The sequence below is a fragment of the Mya arenaria genome, chromosome 4, assembly GCF_026914265.1.
Source record: "Mya arenaria isolate MELC-2E11 chromosome 4, ASM2691426v1".
Classification (NCBI taxonomy): Eukaryota; Metazoa; Mollusca; class Bivalvia; order Myida; family Myidae; genus Mya; species Mya arenaria.
In genome coordinates, this window is record NC_069125.1 from 69040809 (window position 1) to 69062694 (window position 21886).

General features: G+C 35.2%; 1 protein-coding gene across 1 annotated transcript; it reads left to right on the forward strand.

Moving 5' to 3' along the window:
• The first annotated feature begins 104 nt into the window (after positions 1 to 104).
• LOC128232113 (merlin-like) lies at positions 105 to 20025 on the forward strand. The gene is made up of 15 exons (XM_052945479.1): positions 105 to 485; positions 614 to 742; positions 1921 to 2127; positions 2627 to 2778; positions 3364 to 3439; positions 4833 to 4967; positions 5224 to 5298; positions 6069 to 6182; positions 8088 to 8210; positions 12129 to 12260; positions 12519 to 12604; positions 12835 to 12940; positions 13218 to 13378; positions 13638 to 13800; positions 14230 to 20025. The coding sequence occupies exons 1-15, from the start codon at positions 372 to 374 to the stop codon at positions 14278 to 14280; spliced, it is 1824 nt and encodes a 607-aa protein (XP_052801439.1). The 5' UTR covers positions 105 to 371; the 3' UTR covers positions 14281 to 20025.
• The last annotated feature ends 1861 nt before the right edge of the window (positions 20026 to 21886 follow it).

The window sequence follows — 21886 nt, forward strand, 5'->3', positions numbered from 1 at the left end:
AAGGGAAGTAGCCACTGTGTGGTGTTCTGGGCATTATAGGGCATAGTCTTTTGCAAGCGTTTTGAAACTTTGACGCTGTCAATAAAGCGCCTGATAACAGTGATTATAAATTTGACAGAAATGACAAATATGTTTTGTTTTCTGATGATTGTGATGATTGTTCGAAAAACTTCGTTAAAATTAAACTGTGCATACAAAACTTATGGTTTGCGTTATATATAGCTGTTTTAGCCATTAAAAATCAGATGTGTCCATATCTTCAAATGTCCTGGATTGAGAATATTTTTACACTTGTTTGGATGCCTTCAGTCATTAAGCCATTATCCGTTTGATGCATTTTTAAAGAGTGTTCCATACTGAGAGCTTGGAAGATGCCTCTAGTAAATATGAAAAAGGCCAATAAGGCTGCTAGCAAAGCCCCTGGAAAAAGTTTCTCAGTCAGAGTTCAAACAATGGATGCAGAGCTCGAGTTCGCCAACATTGAGGTATGTGCATGCGGTACCCATGTGCATGATCTAGAATGGAAGCATTATGTTATTGGAACATTTAGTCTAGAATGTTTCTCATTGGTACATTATTCTAACTAATACAGTAGCATTGTATTTTTTTACAGAATAAGGCATATGGAAAGGAATTATTTGAGCTCGTCTGCAAAACCATTGGTTTGCGTGAAACATGGTATTTTGGACTGCAGTTTGTAGACTCTAAAGACTACATTGCGTGGCTAAAATTTGACAAAAAGGTAACTTATTTTAAAATCAATGCTTGATATCTGCTGTCATATGTCATTTGAAAATGTTGCCCCTGTGCCCCAAATACCTCCTATATTCAGCAAGTCTTGAATACTGCCATCTTTCCCCCAGTATCCAGGGCTCGAATTTAAACTTTTTTCCTACTTTCAATTTTTTGCAAGTGGGTAAATTTTGTACTCGCATTTTCAAAAAGTTACTTGCTTTTTTCCCAAACTATTTAATTAGGTTAATTTAGCATTATATGCTGAACAATTAAGTAACAAAAGTCAATACAAGTGAGTTCTAGTTAAATGTTTAATGAACAAGTGTCAAACATTACTTTTCCTTAAGAACACATAACAATATTCTTTTAATCAATAGAACAATAGACTTCATTCTGACATTTAATAGTTTATTTATATCTGCAGACGACACATTCAGGAAAAAAACAGTGGATTTTGCTGTACTTGTCTGCTTGTCAAGGGAAATCACTGTGTTGGAATTATGTGTACTGCAAATGTGTATTTGTCATCAAAATCGGCATTTGTGATCAGTGTCACAAAAGCGTTTTATGCTTACCTGTTATGAGTTGTTAAGCGTCATGCAACATGATATTCGTTATGTACTCATTAGTGTTCGGCCTGTGGTATTTTGTTTTGAAATATGGGACTCGCAAATTTTAACAAGTAGATTTTTTATCAGGTCGCTACCAGCAAAACTGACTTGCATTTAGCGAGTATGCGAGCTTAAATTCAAGCCCTGGTATCTAGCCATGGAGCAACAGCAAAGTATCTGAACATAATATTTTAAAGAATATTCTATATAGTTCTATATATTTTATATGATATGGCAATGTTAATTAAGTATATTAAGTCCATCAATTAATGATGTTACATGTTTAGAGAGTTGTTATTGATTTTGATCACAATTAATTGTGTTTAACACAAATTCTTTATGCCATAAAAATAACATGTAAAAAGAATCTTGCATGTACTGAGAACCAAAAGATGTTGTTGTTTTTACATGATGATTTCATCAACTTTGAGTCCCTAGTATTGTCTGGCATCTCCCTTAATCCAAAGGGGGGAGGGGGGAGTGGTAACCTAACTTATCATCACATTTCCCCAAAAACTGTGAATGTGCTAATTCATACATGAATTATTAAGCATATCAAATTGTTTACATTCAGGTTCTGGACCAAGATGTGTCCAAGGAGGCCCCTGTCACATTTACATTCCTTGCAAAGTTTTACCCAGAGGATGTGACAGAAGAGTTGATACAGGAGATCACCCAGCACCTGTTCTTCCTGCAGGTGAAACAGTCCATCCTCAACATGGACATATACTGCCCACCAGAGGCGTCTGTCCTCCTCGCATCATATGCTGTACAGGCAACGGTAGGAGTGATGTGAAACATATTGAAACCAGGGATGATATAATTCAAGATTTATTATTAAATCATGGCTGAGAGCTTATAATTTCAGACTATCATACAATTGTTATGTTTATTTTTGCTTGACTCTTGCATTAAAAACAGTAAGAAGTATCTTTAAATTGATATACATGGCTTTGAAAACAATTTCAACAGGGGCCCCTTATCCCTGCTTTGGGCCTGAATCTCTGATACTCAAACAAATATTTTCATGATTTGCTCAGTTGGGATTTTCTGTCTGTTATCATCCCTGTTATACCAATATTTCGAAAATATTTTCTCACTTTTTTTTAGTTTCATAATTATTGCAGCCATTTTCATTTCTAATTGTAGTGTTATCCTGGTTAAAGCTGTCTTTCTGAGAGAATGCTATTCATAGCGATTTCATACAGCTGAATATTTTTGTTTTCCATCACCTTTTCTGAAGCTCTGGTCAACCACTGCGCTATTTTACATTTCCACAGTATGGAGACTATGATGAGAGCACATATAAGCCGAATATGCTGGCTAGCGAGGACCTGCTGCCTCAGCGGGTGATTGACCAGTACCAAATGACCCCCGAGATGTGGGAGGAGAGGATCAAGACCTGGTACGCTGATCAGCGTGGCATGTCCAGGTATGTCAAATCAATTCAGTGCTCCAGCCAGGATTTGAAAAGAGCAGAGTGCTAGGTCAAAAACGGCATTTGTGATGCGCATTGAATGAGCCTTAATGGGGCATTTGCAAGGGACAATGTTCAATTTTGATATTGTGTATGTGTTGTAACTACTTTCAATACTAATAGTTTGTTATGAACATGAACCTTAGCTGGTTTCTTTACTTTAGTGTCAAAATAATGTATATTTATTATTTTTATACTTATTTCTGAAAATTAACATGAAAATATACCCAATTAATATCAAATATAGTCAAGAGCTGTAAGAGAAGCCAAGGTGGCTCTGTCAAACAAATGGGCACAATGGGACCTAGTTAAAAGGCAGCAGGGGGCTAGAAAAGAGCATAAGGGCACTCCCCATCTATTAAGACTTAGTTGGAGCACTGTCAATATCATTCACTCAGTAAAAATAGTTGTATGATTTGAAGGGCTTGTGCCCATCAATAATGTTTGATTGTATAAAACATTTTGTGAACAGCTGTGCTATGACCATGAATAAAAAATAAAATGCCTCTACATAACAGAAAGTTTGTATAAATTTTGCAGAAGTGAAGCAGAGATGGAGTACCTGAAGATTGCCCAGGACCTGGAAATGTATGGCATCAACTACTTCCAGATTAAGGTAGACTGACAATTAGGTGGTTTGTATTCATTTAAACATTCTTAATTTGATTGTGAGATAGATGCTTCTTATTTGATAGAGACACAAACTATTAATCAATAATAAAGACTAGTTTAAAAGCTCAACTATTCGAAGAATAAGGAAAGCTATACTATACTCATCCTAGCTTCTGCGTCGGTGTCAAACCTTGGTTTAGGTTTTGCATGGCACCTTCAAGTCATTACCACAGCACATCATGTATTGCATTAAAACTTTAGATTTGTGTTCCCAACTATCCAACTAACTTAATTAATGAAGTTAGATAACACTATTTTCAATACAATGCAAATGATGGGCCAAATGATTTGACTTAGAAATTTTGGTGAAGGTTTTGCATGACTGTAGATAACGTTATTTTGCATATATTGCTAATTATGGCCCTTTATTATTCAACTTGGATAAGGTTTTGCATGTAACCAAATTTAAGTCAATATCCAAGCAAATACAACATGACTGTATTGCATTGAAACTCAAGACATGTGTTCCCAACTATCCAACCTACTTGATTATTTAAGTAAGATAACTCGATATTGCATACCATGCAAATTATTGCACTAAACTATTTGACTTAGAAATTCTTGCTACGGTTTTGCATGCTATCATATTTAAGTCAATATCTCTGCAGAAACATCATTTATTGCATTTAATCTTTAGACATGTGTTCCCAACTATCCAACTTAATCAAGTTAAATAACTCTTTCTTGCATTTTATATAAATTTTGCCCCTTTATTGTTTAACTTAGAAATAAGGTTTCGCATGTTAGCTCATACAAGTCAATAACTTGCAACTACTTGATCTTCATGTATTGCACTGAAACTTCAAACAATCAAGTATGATGCTTTCTTGCTTATAATGCCAATTTTGCTTCTTCTGTTATTTGACCTTAAAATTCTGGTTAAAATTTTGCATTTAATCAAATTTTACATTGATCCATGCATGTTTCACTAAAACTTTGCAATCCTTTAACTTATGCTTAAAGCATCAGAATAGTCGAGCGTGCTGTCGCTGTGACAGCTCTCGTTAACTTAATTTTAACGTATCTATTTTTGTAAGAAAAAAGTTACAGTATTGTCATACCATTGGATGGTTGTCAAGTTACAGTTGTGCAAAAGATTTGCAAAAAAGCTGGCCATTACTCTGATATGAAACATGGTACGCATGTTGCAGGAAACAATTCATGATTATATTGGCAATCCTTATGTTTTATACAGAACAAATTCATCACTGTGTTGTTTTCTTAACTAATTTATATCTTAGTCATCACTCCATACTTTTTTACATTTCAACATTTTATAACATAGATGATTGTCGTTTTACCTCACTTTGTTTGTAAGTGAGTAACTTTTATTTCAGAACAAGAAGAACTCTGATCTGTGGTTGGGGGTCAGTGCTACAGGCCTGAACATATTTGAGCGGGACAATCGTCTAATTCCCAAAGTCCTCTTTCCCTGGAATGAGATAAAAAATATTTCATTTAAAGATAAGCGTGTAAGTACTTTAGTAATACCAGAGCAAGCATTATAGTTGATAAGATTTCTTTTATGATATGAATGCAAGACAACTTTGTTATTAGTAAAAAGGAAATAATAGTGTTTATTTTTGTAGCTATATTAAACGAATTCCAAAATTTGATTGGGTTTGCTGTAATGTACTGGAAAATATTGTATCGTGCTAAATTGCAACCCTGAGAAAATAATGTTGGCTAAGGCATTAAAATATTGGCAAATGTTTTAATTCATTTCAGTTTGTGATAAAACCAATAGAGAAAAAAGCTCCAGATTTTATATTCTATGCACCAAAATTGAGGATAAATAAACTGGTGAGTAGACTTGTCACAAGATGCATACTATTAATATGTATTGTAGTTGAAAGGAATAATCTAATTAGGGATGGCATATCCATGTACTTGTTACTTCAGGGCTTTTTCTATAGTACCCACGGGTCCGACTATCGGACCCATTCCCAAAGCAAAATAAGATATTTTTCCCAATCTTCAGAAAAAAATCCCAATCCAAACAAAAAAAAATAATTTTTTTTTTTTTTTTTTAGAAATTCTTTTTACCTGTACTGGTTCATTTTCAACATCCTAATAAATTATGTGATGTGAAGTATTTTTAGTAATTGAACTCAGAAATCATTGATTTTCATCACATTCTGAGATATGAAATATCTGTCATGATTTATTGCAATAGATATTTACACCCCAAGGATTGATATTTCAGCCATTGTGGGTCTTTTAAAGGGAAAATAAACTAATATTAAATCATTTCCTAATTCACAGGAGACAAGACAGCTTTTTTCTTTTCACTGAAAAAATTCCCAATTTCCGCATTTTCACGAAGCAAATTTTCCCAAAATGTTTAGGGTCTTTTTCCCAAAATGGGCAGAAAAAGCCCTGTACTTGTATTTTTATATTTATTTTTAGAGAAAACATGAAATTTGAATCTAAATAATGGTACACATTTATTATAAACAAGAGAAAGATACAGACATAATTGACTCATTGAAAGGACTAAATGAACTCTTTAAGCACTGTATACAGTGCACTAACAGGATGTATAAAGTGGTGGTTGGTTTTGTATATGCCAGATCTTGGAGCTTTGTGTGGGTAACCATGAGTTGTTTATGCGACGGCGGAAACCAGACCCCATGGAAATACAGCAGATGAAAGCCCAGGCACAGGAAGAGAAAAGGAGAAAACTGGTAATAGTGAAATGTGTAGTGATCATTGTTCCTTGATTTTAAAGCATCAATTATAACCCCCCACTGACATTGTCCGACTTTCATACTGCTTTCATTCTGTCCTTCTTCCATTACGATGTGACAGAAGTTAGTGAATCTTATTTTAAGTAAATATAACCATAATCTGGATTGGATGAACACAATAAGTATTGCCTTTTAATTAATGAAAAAAGCTCTGATTAATTACATTCATGAAACTTATGTGAAGTATAACCAAAGTGCAATGCTGCACATCTAACGTTAATATAGAGTGGGTTAGTAACACAAGAGTTATTGTTCTTTAATGAAAGCTGGCTTCAATAATGCACTTGCATGATTTTTTATGATCGGGTCAGTAACACCAGAATTATTGCCCTTTATTTAATATAAAAAAAAACATGACTAGTCCTTTAACAAAATGTGTGTAACAAAAACTACATTAGGGTGATGCTTGTGCAAGTTTTGTCTTGGTATGGTACTTTACTTAAGAATTATTGCCCTTTAATTGATAAAAAAGGATAAAAAGGTCATTTCAAAGCTGTTCTGTGTAACTTACTGATGAAATATTTAGCTCACCTTAGCATGATTTTGTGAAGGTGAGTTATTGTGACCTGTTTTACATAAAGATATAAAGAGAAATCTTTGAAAATCTTCTCATGACATCTTGGCCCAGAACATTGATATTTGGTATGTAGCATCGTATATAGAGGTCCTGTACAATAGATGTTCAAATTATTCCCCAGGGGTCAAAACTGGCCACGCCTCAGTGGTCACATGTTTCTGATATACTTATGTTGAGAAATCTTTGACAATCTTCTTGTCTGAAACCGTTAGGCCAAGACCCTTGATATTTGGTATGCACATATAGCATCATAATATTTGGGGATCAAAATGGGCCCTGTTACGGAGATCACACGTTTCCTATAGACTATAAAAAAAATCTTGTCTCGAACCACAAGCCTCAGACCTTTGATATTTGGTTTGTAGCATCATATGATTGCCCTGTACCAAGTTTGTTCAAATAATGCCTGTGGGTTCAAAGCTGGCCCCACCCCTTTTGACATACTTATTTACTTTTGAAGCTACAGTAATGAACTATAGATCATTTGTAGTCTTGAAAATAAATATCAATGTTGTTTTTGATTGTGATCTTTTGAAATACTTTTTTATTTTTGAAGCTACAGCAATGAAATTTGGACCATGAATACAGTTTTGTAGACAGTTATCAACAGTGTTCTCAATAAGAAAACTAAATGAATTTTAAGTAGAATAAGTAGAAGCTGACCGGTTACTTTACTTTTTGAGATGGTTCAACCGAAACTTATTGAGAACCTTGTATCAATGTTGTCATGGGATGACCATGGCTGTGACTTTTGACCTACGTTCTTATTTTACGACATTTGACAATACTCGAATATAGTTTTATCACTAGTTGCATTGCCATAAACTCTTTCAATCTCACAAGAGTTAAAACTTTCACTCAGGTAGCTGTGAGCAATATTTAGGGCATATTGTTACAGATATTTTTTCTTTATTTTCATTAATGACTGACATAATGAACAGGCCCCAATTTCTCGAAACTTCTTAAGCTTAACAGGCTTAAGTCGCTTATTTCAATTAGCCAAAATACATTCTGAAAATGGATTTTGATAGTGAGATTAGCTTAATCCTGTTATAAGAAGATTAAGAAGTTTCGAGAAATTGGGGCCAGAGTAAGTGGATTTATAAGTCTGTTCAACCCTACAAAGAAAATTGTTTTACCAATACCCTCAGGCCTGTGTCAATCCAGCTGGAAAGTCTGCATGAAATGATTTGATATACTTCAAGAAGACATAACTAATGTTATTTATTTTACAAAACTGAAGACATTTCACCTGTTTATTCCAGGCTGAGCGTCAGCGTTATGCAAAGGAGAAGCAACTGAAGGAGGAAGCCCTGCGTGAGAAGGAGGAATTGAAAAGACGCCTCTGTCAGGTCCAGGACGATGTCAGACTCGCTCAAGAATCTCTGGTATGACCTTACAAAGTCTGAAACAATATAAGATATAATACTTACTCTTATGCATTCCTCTGTTTTTTAAAAAAGGGCATATTTTAGTTTTACCAGCAGCGTACAGGCCACCATGTTGTCCGCTCAATAACCTAAGATTTCTTTGTCCAATCATCGCCAAATTTGGTCAGGATGAGTATTGGCATGATATCTTGGACAAATTTGATAACCAGCCATATCATTTTAGTCACTTGAGAGTTGTCACCCTTTAATTAAATTGCCTAAAATTGGTCTTGTTCACTCAATAACTTTAGAATCCTTTGTCCAATCACTACCAAATTTAGTCAGAATGTGTACTGGCATAATATCTTGGACATGTTTGATAATCAGTCATATCACTTTAGTGACTCAAGGAAATATCACCCTTCAATTACAGGAAATATTTATGAATGGTCTTGTCTGATCAATAATTTTTAGCTCAACTATTTGAAGAATAAGGAGAGCTATACTACTCACCCAAGCGTCGGCTTTGGCGTCACACCTTGGTTAAGGTTTTGCATGTAAGCACCTTTAAGTCATTATCTCAGTAAAAACATCATGTATTGCATTGAAACTTTAGATATGTATTTCCAACTATCTTACATACTAAATTAATGAAGTTAGATAACACTTATTTGAATTTAATGCAAATAATGGGCCTTTATTATTTGACTTGAAAATTCTGTTTAAGGTTTTGCATGTAAGCACACATAGGTTTATATCTCAGCAACTACGTGATGTATTGCATTGTGACTTTATACAATGGTACTCAACCATCCAACTTACTTAATTAACCAAGTTAGATAGCTCTAGTTTGCATTTAATGCAAAATAAATGCCCTTTATTTTTCAACTTGAAAATTCTGGTTAAGGTTTTGCATGTAACCACATTTTAGTCAATATCTTAGCAAATACATCATGTATTGCATTGAAACTTTAGATATGTATTCCCAACTATCTAACCTACTAAATTTATGAAGTTAGATAACACTTTTTTTAATATAATGCAAATTATGGGCCTTAACTTGGAAATTCTGGTTAAGGTTTTGCATGTAATCACACATAGGTTAATATCTCATGAACTACTTGATGTATTACATTGAGACTTTATACAATGGTACTCAACCATCCAATCTACCTAAATAACCAAGTAAGATAACTCTAGTTTGTATTAAATTCAAATTATGGCCCTTTTTTATTCGACATAAAAATTCCAATACATCATGTATTGCATTGAAACTTTATACACAGGCTCCCAACCATTCAACCTTCTTAATAAATTAGGAAAGATAACTATCTTGCATATTATATAATTTTTGCCCCTTTATTGTGCGACTTAGAAATTCTGGTTAAGGGTTTGCATGTATGCACACATAGGTTAATATATCAGCAACTTCTTCATGTATTGCATTGAGACTTTATACAATGGTACTCAACCACCCAACCTACTTGAATAACCAAGTTAGATAACTGTATTTTGCAGATAATGGCCCTTTATTATTGGACTTAGAAATTTTGCATGTAACAACATCTATGTTAATATCTCAGCAAATACATCATGTATTGCATTGAAATCTAATCTAATTTTACAGTTATCCATGTTTCGCCAAAACTTTTCAATCCTTACACTGAAAAGCAGCGGAATAGTCGAGCGACAGCTCTTGTTTAATCTTTTGTCCATTCATCATTAAATTTAGTCAGAATGTGTATGCCCTTAATATCTTGGACAAGTTCGATAACCAGACATATGGCTTGAATCAGTCAGAGTTATTGCCCTTTAATTATAGAAATGACCAAATATTGATTTTGTCCACTCAAAAAGTTTAGAAACCTTTGTCCAATCGTCACAAAATTTGATGTGTTTGGTCAGAATATCTTGGACAAGTTGGATAACGAGCCATGTCGCCTCAGTCACTCCAGAGTAATGACACTTGAATTGGCATAAACTGTCTTTTCAATGTCCATTATTCTGAATTTGGCTTATTAAACATATAACCACTTATCACCAAACTTGGTGTCCTAAACTTGGGACTGGCATACTTTGACTATTAGTTTGGCGTTTGTAAATTGTTAGATAAATAAGCAGTGAATATAATGCCGCACTACATGTACTGATTTAATACACAAAATTTCATTAAAATCCGATCAGTATTAACACCGCTGTTGTAAGATAACATATACACATGCACATGCCACAGCGCATAGTAATATCACAGAACGTCACCAATGTCACACGACACAAAGTGTATCAAATCTTTTCAAAATATATGCCGTTACAATCAATACAGCACCTGTGTCGTTGCAACCATTCGGCAAAAACTTCCCTGTACCACTCCAGCTTTAATTTAGCAACAATAGCTATTGTTGCATACTTCAGTTCGTCAGTGGTATCAAATTGGCGTCTGCGCAACACAGCTTTAACAGTAGGAAACACCTTAAAGAGCATTGGAGCTAAATCTGGGCTGTAAGGTGCATGCTTCACTCTCCCTAGTCCCAAGATGTACAGCTCGAGGGTAGTAGATTCTGCATGATGGGCTGGGGCGTTGTCCTGATGAAGCAGAAGATCTCCGATGTCCGTCCCTGGACGTTTCTTCGATATTGCGTGGATATCACGCCGTATAACATTAAAAGTGAAATACGGAACAAGAAATAAATATAGCATATTTCGAAATCACAAATTTATTTTCATTATTTTTAATTTAAATAAAGATGTTTTTAAATTTAATAAATTTAATTATGTGACATTTTAATGATAACTGATGTGAAAAATAAACCATTTTAACCTTTGATAATATTCCACATTCACCGTCTGCCCTACGGGTACTGCGTTCACAAGGAGCATCCCGCGGATATCCATAAAGAATTTGAACACTTTCTTTCGGGATGATTTCCGTTTCCATGCCGATGATTGTTGTTTGGTTTCTGCATCAAAATGGTACAGCCAAGTCTTGTCCGTGGTTACAATCCTGTTGATAAAGTCGTCTCCTTCCCTGGTGTGGCGCCTTAGGAATGACCTTGACAGACACACACGCTTCTCCTTTTCTTCTACAGACAATAACCGTGGTATCCATCTTGCCGAAACTCTTCGCATATTCAGATGTTCAGTAAAAATTGTGTGTACAGTACCAACGCTAACACCCACTTGTTGTGATATTTCCATGTTTTGTCATCTGTTATTTTCAATGGAGTCACTGACGTTGCTTATCAAGTTTTCCGTTATCTTCTTTTTTCTTTCTGCATCCTGAATTGTCTTCTATGGATGTTCTCCCATCAGAAAATCGCTCGTGCCATTTGTACACCCAATAGTCTATTGTGATAAACAATATCTCAACAACGGTTGCAAGAACAATTTTGTATGGAAGATGACGTAACGTCAATACGTGCATGTAAGAATTTTCGTGACGTTATGCCGCCATTTAAAAAAAATACAGACCTCTGAAATCTACCCATTTTTGATAAAGGACATGTTGGTGGCGTGCGCCGTACTACCTGATCGGGTGTTACTATAGCAACCTTATATACAAAAATATTCAATATATCTCTACAAAAGAGTATATTGTAATTTCAATATACTTTTGAAAGTACTTCAGCAAAATTTGGCTAAGAGCGGACGTTGAGGAAACTTAAATTTGACAGTGTCTACGTATTTTTTGTAAGTGGTTGATGTGGGTCATGATTTTGATGAGACTATGATCAGGAATGTTGTTTTCCTTGTTGAAGAAAAAATATATTATTCAAAGAAAATGAAGTACCAAAAGGTTTTCTAGCCAAAGTCATATTATAAATAATTCACATTTAGTGTCAAACATTTCCATTTGAAATTTGGTGCATGAATTAAAGATAAGAGTAATTAATATTAACTTACTTTGGCATCTACACAAATCCTCACTAATACCCCCAGATGAAGTCCGAGGAGACTGCAGAACTTCTGGCAGAGAAGGCTAGGATAGCGGAGGAAGAGGCCGCCCTGCTCACACAGAAGGCATCTGAGGCCGAGTCAGAGAACAGCCGTATACGCATGTCTATTATCAAGGTATGGAGGGCTGTGGCTAATGATAAGCTATGGGTTATGTTTTAGTTATGAAGAGACATTTCCATGTTTTTGGTTATGCCAAGCATGATGTGGCATTGTAATTTACTTTACAATAACTATTGAAGGTTATATTTTGTTTTCAGTGTAACAAAATACTTAAAATATCTTATGAAAACAGTCAATTTTGAAGGAAAACAGATTTTATTTGACCAAAGTGTTTAATTATTGAAGATATATTCAATTATATTACTTTTGTAGACAGAGGAACAGAAAGTGATGATGGAACTGCGGGCGCGGGATGCTGAAATGATCGCCACCAGGCTTCTTGATGACTCGGAACAAAGGTAAATCCAAGTAAATATCAACTACAGAATTTATAGGGAATACTTAGAATTGTCCAACATCTGGTCAATGCAAACAACAGTTATGAGACATGAAAGGAAAGTTTACTTTTTTTAAATAAATGTAGTTCTAGTAGCTGATAATCAATATTTAAGCCTTCATGTTTCATTTTTGTTTTGCGTAAGACATACATTTTGGCAACAATTTGTGTATGGACATTTTTACTGTGCAGGGCTCAAGAGGCAGAAAAATTGAAAGAGGAGTTGCGTCAGGCTCGACTGGCAGAGAGACTTGCCAAGGAGAAACTGCTCGAGGTCTCGCGTGGATCAGTGAACATTGTGAGTACATGTACAATAGAAATGTGTTCACTCTTTTATTTACTCCTTTTTGGAACTGGTTGTTTGCTTAGGTTAAACTGTCAGACTTGTTGTATTTACAGAAACAACACATTTTTGTTTGATGAAATATACTTAATAATTAAACAAAGGTAAAGCATTGAAGTATTTGACTTGCTGACATGTAAAATGGATAGTAACTGTACTAGAGTATTTTACCAGTATGTCTTAGAAGCAAATTTGGCATAAAATGCATGTCTCCATTTCTCTCCTTACACAGGACAGCCTGTATGGTATGGGTCGCATGCCATCTGACCTTGCCACCCACCTGACCTTGACAAGTGGTGACTATGGACCCAATGAGTCAAGCACGGAAGCCAGCTGTGACCTCCTGGCTAACACAGACATGGTCTCACTTTCACTCGAGTTGGAGAAGGAAAAGTAGGTTTTGTTTAAGTAGTTTTAAAAAGGAATTTTAATTCAATGTTATAATCAGTAATTAGTGTTTTTGGGGCAATTTGATTTAGAATTTTGGTCGTTTGGGAAATTTGGAAACCCTTTAAGAATTTTTTTTTTCATTTCCTCTGCAGTCTCATGAAGCAGAGTAATTTGAATGCCTTCTGAACAGTGTCATCTAGTTTAAATCAGAGTATAACTATATAGCCTATAAGATACTTAAGATTTCTGCCGGCTGCTATAGGGTAGAGTACACGGAGAAGTCACGGAGTCTCCAGGAGCACTTGCGGGAACTCAAGTCCGAGATCGAGGTGCTCAAGAAAGAAGATGTGGACAATATGTTTGACCGCCTGCACGACCTTCACAGACAAACCACCGGACAGGATAAATACTCAACACTGAGAGCTGTATGTGTGCTATATGTTGTTGACATTAATTTTATTTGAAGAAGGACTATTGGAGATATTTTCATATACTTCTTTTCCCCTATATTGTCATATTTTGTACGCTTTAAACAGTGAAGAGTTACATATTATGGCATGAACAATTTAATATTTATTCTCTGTCAAAAGAGGATTTATAACTACAGATACACACTCTTCAGATTGTTTTGTTATTAGATTTTTTAAATACAAAAAAAATAATTCCACATGTGTTCACAGCCTTGGTGTCCTCACAGTTGGTAGTCTAGAACATCGTCATTCAAAAAGGTGTTGGCCATATTATGAAACTGTGAAAGGTTAAACGTGGTACACAGTGTTGACAATATATTTCATAACATGTATGTTTCCATTTTGTTTTGATACAGTACTTATTTTATGTTTTTAACTCTTCAGGCCTCATCCAACACAACAAGATCTCGGGTTACGTTGTTTGAGGAGTTATGAAGACAGCTCTCAACAAATCTGTGTTCACCTCTCATCTCTTGGGGACACTAGGTCCTATCTCCATGGCTTCCAGCGCAACAGAGATTACCTCAGCCTGATATTATGGTTGTCTGTAACAGTGTAGTATGTTAATTATGACATTACCTTTTCTGCAATGTATTGTGAAGAGTAGTAACAGTTAACTTCGGCTAATGGGCTTGCGTTGGAAAGACTATCTTACTTCTTGTTGTTGATTTGTAACTAAGTAGTAGCCCTTTTGTTAAGATGCATGTCTTTTATATGCTTCCTGTACAATAAGTGGCATACTGCGGTGGAAAGGCTACATGTACAGTTAGTGGCATACTGTGGTGTGAAGGCTTCATGTACAGTTAGTGGCATACTGTGGTGTGAAGGCTTCATGTACAGTTAGTGGCATACTGTGGTGTGAAGGCTTCATGTACAGTTAGTGGCATACTGCGGTGTGAAGGCTTCATGTACAGTTAGTGGCATACTGTGGTGTGAAGGCTACATGTACAGTTAGTGGCATACTGTGGTGCCTTCTTAGTGGCATACTGTGGTGTGAAGGCTACATGTACAGTTAGTGGCATACTGTGGTGTGAAGGCTTCATGTACAGTAAGTGGCATACTGTGGTGTGAAGGCTACATGTACAGTAAGTGGCATACTGCGGTGTGAAGGCTTCATGTACAGTTAGTGGCATACTGCGGTGTAAAGGCTTCATGTACAGTTAGTGGCATACTGTGGTGTGAAGGCTATTGTACAATTAGTGGCATACTGCGGTGGGAAGGCTATTGTACAGTAAGTGGCATACTGCGGTGTGAAGGCTACATGTACAGTAAGTGGCATACTGCGATGTGAAGGCTACATGTACAGTAAGTGGCATACTGTGGTATTAAGGCTACATGTACAGTTAGTGGCATACTGTGGTGTGAAGGCTTCATGTACAGTTAGTGGCATACTGTGGTGTGAAGGCTACATGTACAGTTAGTGGCATACTGCGGTGTGAAGGCTATATGTACAGTAAGTGGCATACTGCGGTGGGAAGGCTACATGTACAGTTAGTGGCATACTGTGGTGGGAAGGCTTCATGTACAGTTAGTGGCATACTGCGGTGTTAAGGCTACATGTACAGTTAGTGGCATACAGGGTGTTAAGGCTACATGTACAGTAAGTGGCATACTGTGGTGTGAAGGCTTCATGTACAGTTAGTGGCATACTGCGGTGGGAAGGCTACATGTACAGTTAGTGGCATACTGTGGTGGGAAGGCTTCATGTACAGTTAGTGGCATACTGCGGTGGGAAGGCTACATGTACAGTTAGTGGCATACTGTGGTGGGAAGGCTTCATGTAAAGTTAGTGGCATACTGCGGTGGGAAGGCTACATGTACAGTTAGTGGCATACTGCGGTGGGAAGGCTACATGTACAGTTAGTGGCATACTGCGGTGGGAAGGCTACATGTACAGTTAGTGGCATACTGTGGTATTAAGGCTACATGTACAGTTAGTGGCATACTGCGGTGGGAAGGCTACATGTACAGTGAGTGGCATACTGTGGTGGGAAGGCTACATGTACAGTAAGTGGCATACTGCGGTGGGAAGGCTTCATGTACAGTTAGTGGCATACTGCGGTGGGAAGGCTACATGTACAGTAAGTGGCATACTGTGGTGTGAAGGCTTCATGTACAGTTAGTGGCATACTGCGTTGGGAAGGCTTCATGTACAGTTAGTGGCATACTGCGGTGGGAAGGCTACATGTACAGTTAGTGGCATACTGCGGTGGGAAGGCTACATGTACAGTAAGTGGCATACTGCGGTGGGAAGGCTTCATGTACAGTTAGTGGCATACTGCGGTGGGAAGGCTACATGTACAGTAAGTGGCATACTGCGGTGTGAAGGCTACATGTACAGTAAGTGGCATACTGCGGTGTGAAGGCTACGTGTACAGTAAGTGGCATACTGTGGTTCATAGGCTTCATTGTATGGAAGTCTATCTTGCATTTAAGTGCTTTATGCAATGATTTTATTGTGATTTCTTCAGTTATATTTCAACTATTGAACATTAGAAATTATTTTTTTTACAGATGATATAATACTGTGATTGTTCATTTCTTATTGCTGTATTTCAGCAATTTACGTAACTTTTTTATCTTAGTCAAAACAAAGCATTAATCAAAACTTTTATAATTATGTTGTTGTACAATTTTTATATTCGTTTTAGATGCTCTGTACAAATCTTGCCTTGCTGTAGATCTACGCAACATGGCCCATAGATGTTTATTTGATGTAAAATGGTTAGAACCACCTGCTGACATGCATATTGCTTAGAAATATGTTCATAAGTGTTCTTTGCTATCTCCAGGTTCTACTTGATGTTCCCATAATGTAATTTTTGAAAAAACTTGCATGCTCCATAGAAAACATGGAACTGAAACTTACATTGGTCAGTTCAAGAGCAACTCTTAATTTTTATTTTTTCTAAAACCTTTACCGGTAAATGCTGAATAAAGGTTTCCCTCCATGATGAGTATTAAAGGGACTAGACACTAGATGGTCAAAAAATCAGCAAGTATAGTATTTCCTCAAAACAAGCTTAGAATTATCAATACTAGTTTGCATGAGGCCGATAATACATCATTTTATATGATTTAAAGCAAATTTTTTATCATATTGTATTAGCTGAGCTTATGCGTTTGAAAGTAGGGCATAATGTTTTCCCAGTTTATAGCCTGTATGTTAAGCAAGTGAAAATCAAGTGATTAGTACAGATACATAAACTGCTTTTTTTTTATTTACTGGGATTTACAAGGTAGACAAACTCAGTAAACTTTTAATTGGAAACGTACGCAAAAGCTGTGAGAGATTCATGTGTCGTGAGTGATATGATACATCAGTAAGTAAGATTCAATGTGTTGTAACCATTGATATCAATTTTATGTAAGTTTTTGACATTTTCTATTTTCCTTCTGATGGTATCATCTGGTGGCTTGTCCCTTTAACATGTGTAATAAATCATGTTTTCTTATTATAGATGACTAATGTAATAACAATTAAGAGCTTTATGGTGAATTTTTGTCCTACATATTTTCATAAACAACATTTTACTGTCCACTGTAAACACAACGCGCCACCTTAAATAGTGAAAGCATTCCAGTGAGCAATAAACATCTCTTTAAATAGTTGATCTGACTATGGGAATAAGAATTCATAATGATTTTACTTTTTTTGTACTCTTTGGAGAATTTCTATAATCTTTGATGCAGGCAATCTGAGAAATATTTCAAATTTCATTGTGTTTGGTTGTAAGCAATATACAATGTATGATGGTTAATTTTACATTCAGTTGTGCATCGGTTGTAAATTATATCTAGCATTTAACCAGTGAAAAGCCTGAGTTTTGTGCATCTCCCTGTCAAAGGCTTCATCTCACTAGCAAATCATAAAGAAAGGAATCTAGCACCAGGTAGGAATTATGTCATCAAAAAATATTGCAAAAGGTTGTTTCAGGATTACCTAGTAAAACACCATATAGAGTTCCAATCTCTGGCGTGAGTAAGATGGACATCATCATGATTTCAGCATAGCACAAAAAACGTTGTTGTAAAGGGAGAAAAAACTGGCATTTACAATGTGATCACAAGTTGATAATTTCTGACAGCAGACTTACAAAGTAAATGATTGACGTTAGCGGAGCATTGAATGAGTATTTCCCATGCCTTAGCTTATGTATGTGACTTTTTTTTTTTACTGTGTTTGATTCTCAAGGTATTGTTAACTTCATTATTGTGATAGAAACAATTTACTAATTTGATTCTTTCAAAAAATAGTAACAGGTTATTTAGACAATTAATGAACATGAAACACATTGCCTTGAAAATTATTTTTCCTATTTTGTATGTGGTGCGTTTTCATTCACTGTCACTATATATTACATGTTTTTTTTTAATTTTTCAAACCATAGCAAAGTATTGACTATGTTTCTTGTGTTATAATTATATATTTTTGTAAACAAAACATAAATGTGCAATAAGTTTATATTATGAGATGACATGTTTTACTTGTAGCTATGCAACATAGGGTTTTATCGTGTATTGTTTCATCATCATCATCGTCATTGTCGTCATCATCATTTTTATCATCATCATCATCATTTTCATCATCTCTTCTTAGACCACATTATGTACATATTTTAAAACTACATCCTGTTGAAGGAAATTGCATTTATTTTGGTAACAATAGCATCCTCATATTGAAGTAAACAAGTTCAAAGAGTATGTAGTTAATGCGAATGCAAGCATTTATGATTTCTACAAATGTTTAGTTTCTTTCATTTGAATACAATATTCTAGTGTAGAATTGAAAATTGTTAAAAAAATCATGGTCAAGGTTTTTGGAACAGATTCAGATATATCTCATTTCTCTGTCTTCTCCATTTCTCGAGGAGAGGGGTTTGAAATGTTAAACACCATACATGAAGTCAGTTGAACAAAATGAAAATTATTTTTATACAGATTTGTTGGCCTTAGTGGTCTTAAAATGTGTAAAAGCCATGTAAATATTATGCCTATATCTGTGCACAGGCAGAGTTGAGCTACACTTTGGGGATGTATGACAGCTCTAGTTCTTATGATCCTAATGAGACATGCGGTCTGGAGGTAATATCATATTAATCATACCATAAAGGTTTATATTATACAAAATTATGTTTGTCATGCTATGAGAAACCATTACATAATTATAGGGATGCAAACGAATATTCGAATATTCGATCAAACGTTTTGGTATTCGAATGTCAAACTCGGTATTCGAATATTCGATGTTTTTTTGTTGAATGAATATATCAATAAACCTTTTGCCTGCAACCCGGATGTTGTGTATAAAGTTTGTTTGTCATGATTTACAACGATTGGCCTGAGTTGTGAATGTGATGACAATACACTAAACACGTGTCATATGTCATTTAGGGACATATCGTCGGGTACTATAAAAAGTCCCCGCAATTTAACAATATCTGCCTATAAGACAAGTGACACCAAAAATCAATTATTTTCGGTAAATGCCTTTTTCAATTAAGGAATAAACTAGTTCCTGAGTTGGTTTGTTTTTTCTATAAGTTTATTTAGTACAGGCCAATCCCAGAACTAGGCTGCTCGTTCTTCGGAAAGACCCTCCATTGGCGTATAACGTCATTTGACCAGAAATCCATCTAAGTTCACGTTGTTTACAATTACAAGGCACATGAATATAAATGAAAAGATTTAGTTTTTTACTTTACTTACTTTCATAATGTTTTACTTTTTGTCTTTCTGAAATGAGGAATTTCATAGGCTCATATGGTGAAATTCAGGGTCCGCCGCGGGTATTGGTTACGACAAAGTAGGGCTTATATGCCACGGCTATTACTACGAATACTATAAAAGTGTACTACAACTTTTAAAAGATGTATTTTGGTAATCGAATATTCGAATATTCGTTCGAAAGAATATTCGAATATCAATTTTGCCATTCGTTTGCATCCCTACATAATTATAATGCTTGTATGGTATATCTTTCTGTTGTAATATTTATTACCAGTGCCCTTACATATTCGTTTATTTATAACTCAGAATTGGTTAAAGGGTATGACATAACTTTCATATGTAATTGTAATATCTGAAAACACTCCCACCGATGTTGAATGTGCAGATTGTTAATGAATTTATAACAACATTTTATACAGGTGCTAACAAAATAAACCTTATATATTCTCACTTGGTTTTGTTGTTGATTCCATTTCCGATCTTGTATACAACAGGGAGTTCATTGTTTGTTCTAAATTCATAGTTATTTTCATGTATTTCGTCTGTATTACATTTGATGAATATAAATAGACTCCAATTATCTTAGGTTTCAAAGAAAAGGTTAACAAGTGCATAGAACTTATTTGCATAGTAAATACACAAAGTTTATTTTTGAGATTTTACATGAAACAAGAGAATTCACCTAAATCAGGTTGTGTGGCTATGCATATTAATTGATGATATGTTCAGGGTAACTTCGTGCCTTCAGGAAGACATTCTTCATTCCACAAGAATAATTATGATGAAACTCCAATACATTTCTCTTGTAAAATGAAACCTTGTTAACCCCTCAGGCAGTGCAAAGTCAGACTTGGCTATTGTTCTCGGTTCCTTGCAGGAGCACTGACTTCCCCCTCATAGAATACCCAATCTAACAAACTCATTATCAATAATCTAATAACAGAAGGTTACATTCTTAAGGGCTGTAGAGTTTGTCTGGGTTGCTGAATAGCAACAGGTTGCTTTGTGATAAAGCTGGATGATGCCTACACAAGATGATTATACCTCAAACATTATCGGTATTTAAAGACAATTTTCACCACACCATACAAATCGTATGAAGAAAAAGAGTACATGATCACAATGGGTAATAACAAAAAAATCGTGATTCTACTAAGGCTTAAGTTTCTATGAACCACTGATAAGAATATTATGGATTAAAAGAAAGCATGAGATGGAAATGACTCAGTGATGATTAAATTACAGTGTCACACAAAACAGAGTTCTTCTTTTATTTTTTTCATCCAGTTATATAATTTATGTTCAACAAAAAGGTCAGGGTGTGTCCGTTCTACTTCAGTCACAAACCAATCTGTGTTCAACTTTTGATGCCTTTATTAAAATATGAAAACATTTCACACGTTCAATGTTCATCAATGTGTCCAAGGGCATGTAACATCATAATTATTAATACATGACAAAGCATAATACAGAACTAACAACAAACAAATAAAAAAGGTATATAGAAATACAGCACTGGTAATGTTCATCCATTACATGTCCACAGAACTGGACAAGACAATACTCAGCATTATTGTCCCAATACACCCAATATTGACCTTTTAATGTGAACACTGTTGACCTGTCTATGTGATAGATGTTGACTGTTTAAGTGATACATATTGACCTGTCTATGTAATAAATGTTGACTATTTATGGGATAATGTTGACCTGTCTATGTAATAAATGTTGACTATTTATGGGATAATGTTGACCTGTCTATGTAATAAATGTTGACTGTTTATGGGATAATGTTGACCTCTCTATGTAATAAATGTTGACTGTTTATGGGATATTGTTGACCTGTCTATGTAATAAATGTTGACTATTTATGGGATAATGTTGACCTGTCTATGTAATAAATGTTGACTGTTTATGGGATAATGTTGACCTATGTAATAAATGTTGACTGTTTATGGGATAATGTTGACCTGTCTATGTAATAAATGTTGACTGTTTATGGGATAATGTTGACCTGTCTATGTAATAAATGTTGACTGTTTATGGGATAATGTTGACCTGTTTATGTAATAAATGTTGACTGTTTATGGGATAATGTTGACCTGTCTATGTAATAAATGTTGACTGTTCATGGGGTAATGTTGACCTGTCTATGTAATAAATGTTGACTATTTATGGGATAATGTTGACCTGTCTATGTAATAAATGTTGACTGTTCATGGGATAATGTTTACCTGTCTATGTAATAAATGTTGACTGTTCATGGGATAATGTTGACCTGTCTATGTAATAAATGGTGACTATTTATGGG

Coding starts and splice junctions, on each gene's coding strand:
- LOC128232113 (XM_052945479.1), top strand. CDS start 372: ATGCCTCTAGTAAATATGAAAAAGGCCAATAAGGCTGCTAGCAAAGCC. Junction 743..1,920: donor GGCTAAAATTTGACAAAAAG/GTAACTTATTTT, acceptor GTTTACATTCAG/GTTCTGGACCAAGATGTGTC. Junction 2,779..3,363: donor GATCAGCGTGGCATGTCCAG/GTATGTCAAATC, acceptor TAAATTTTGCAG/AAGTGAAGCAGAGATGGAGT.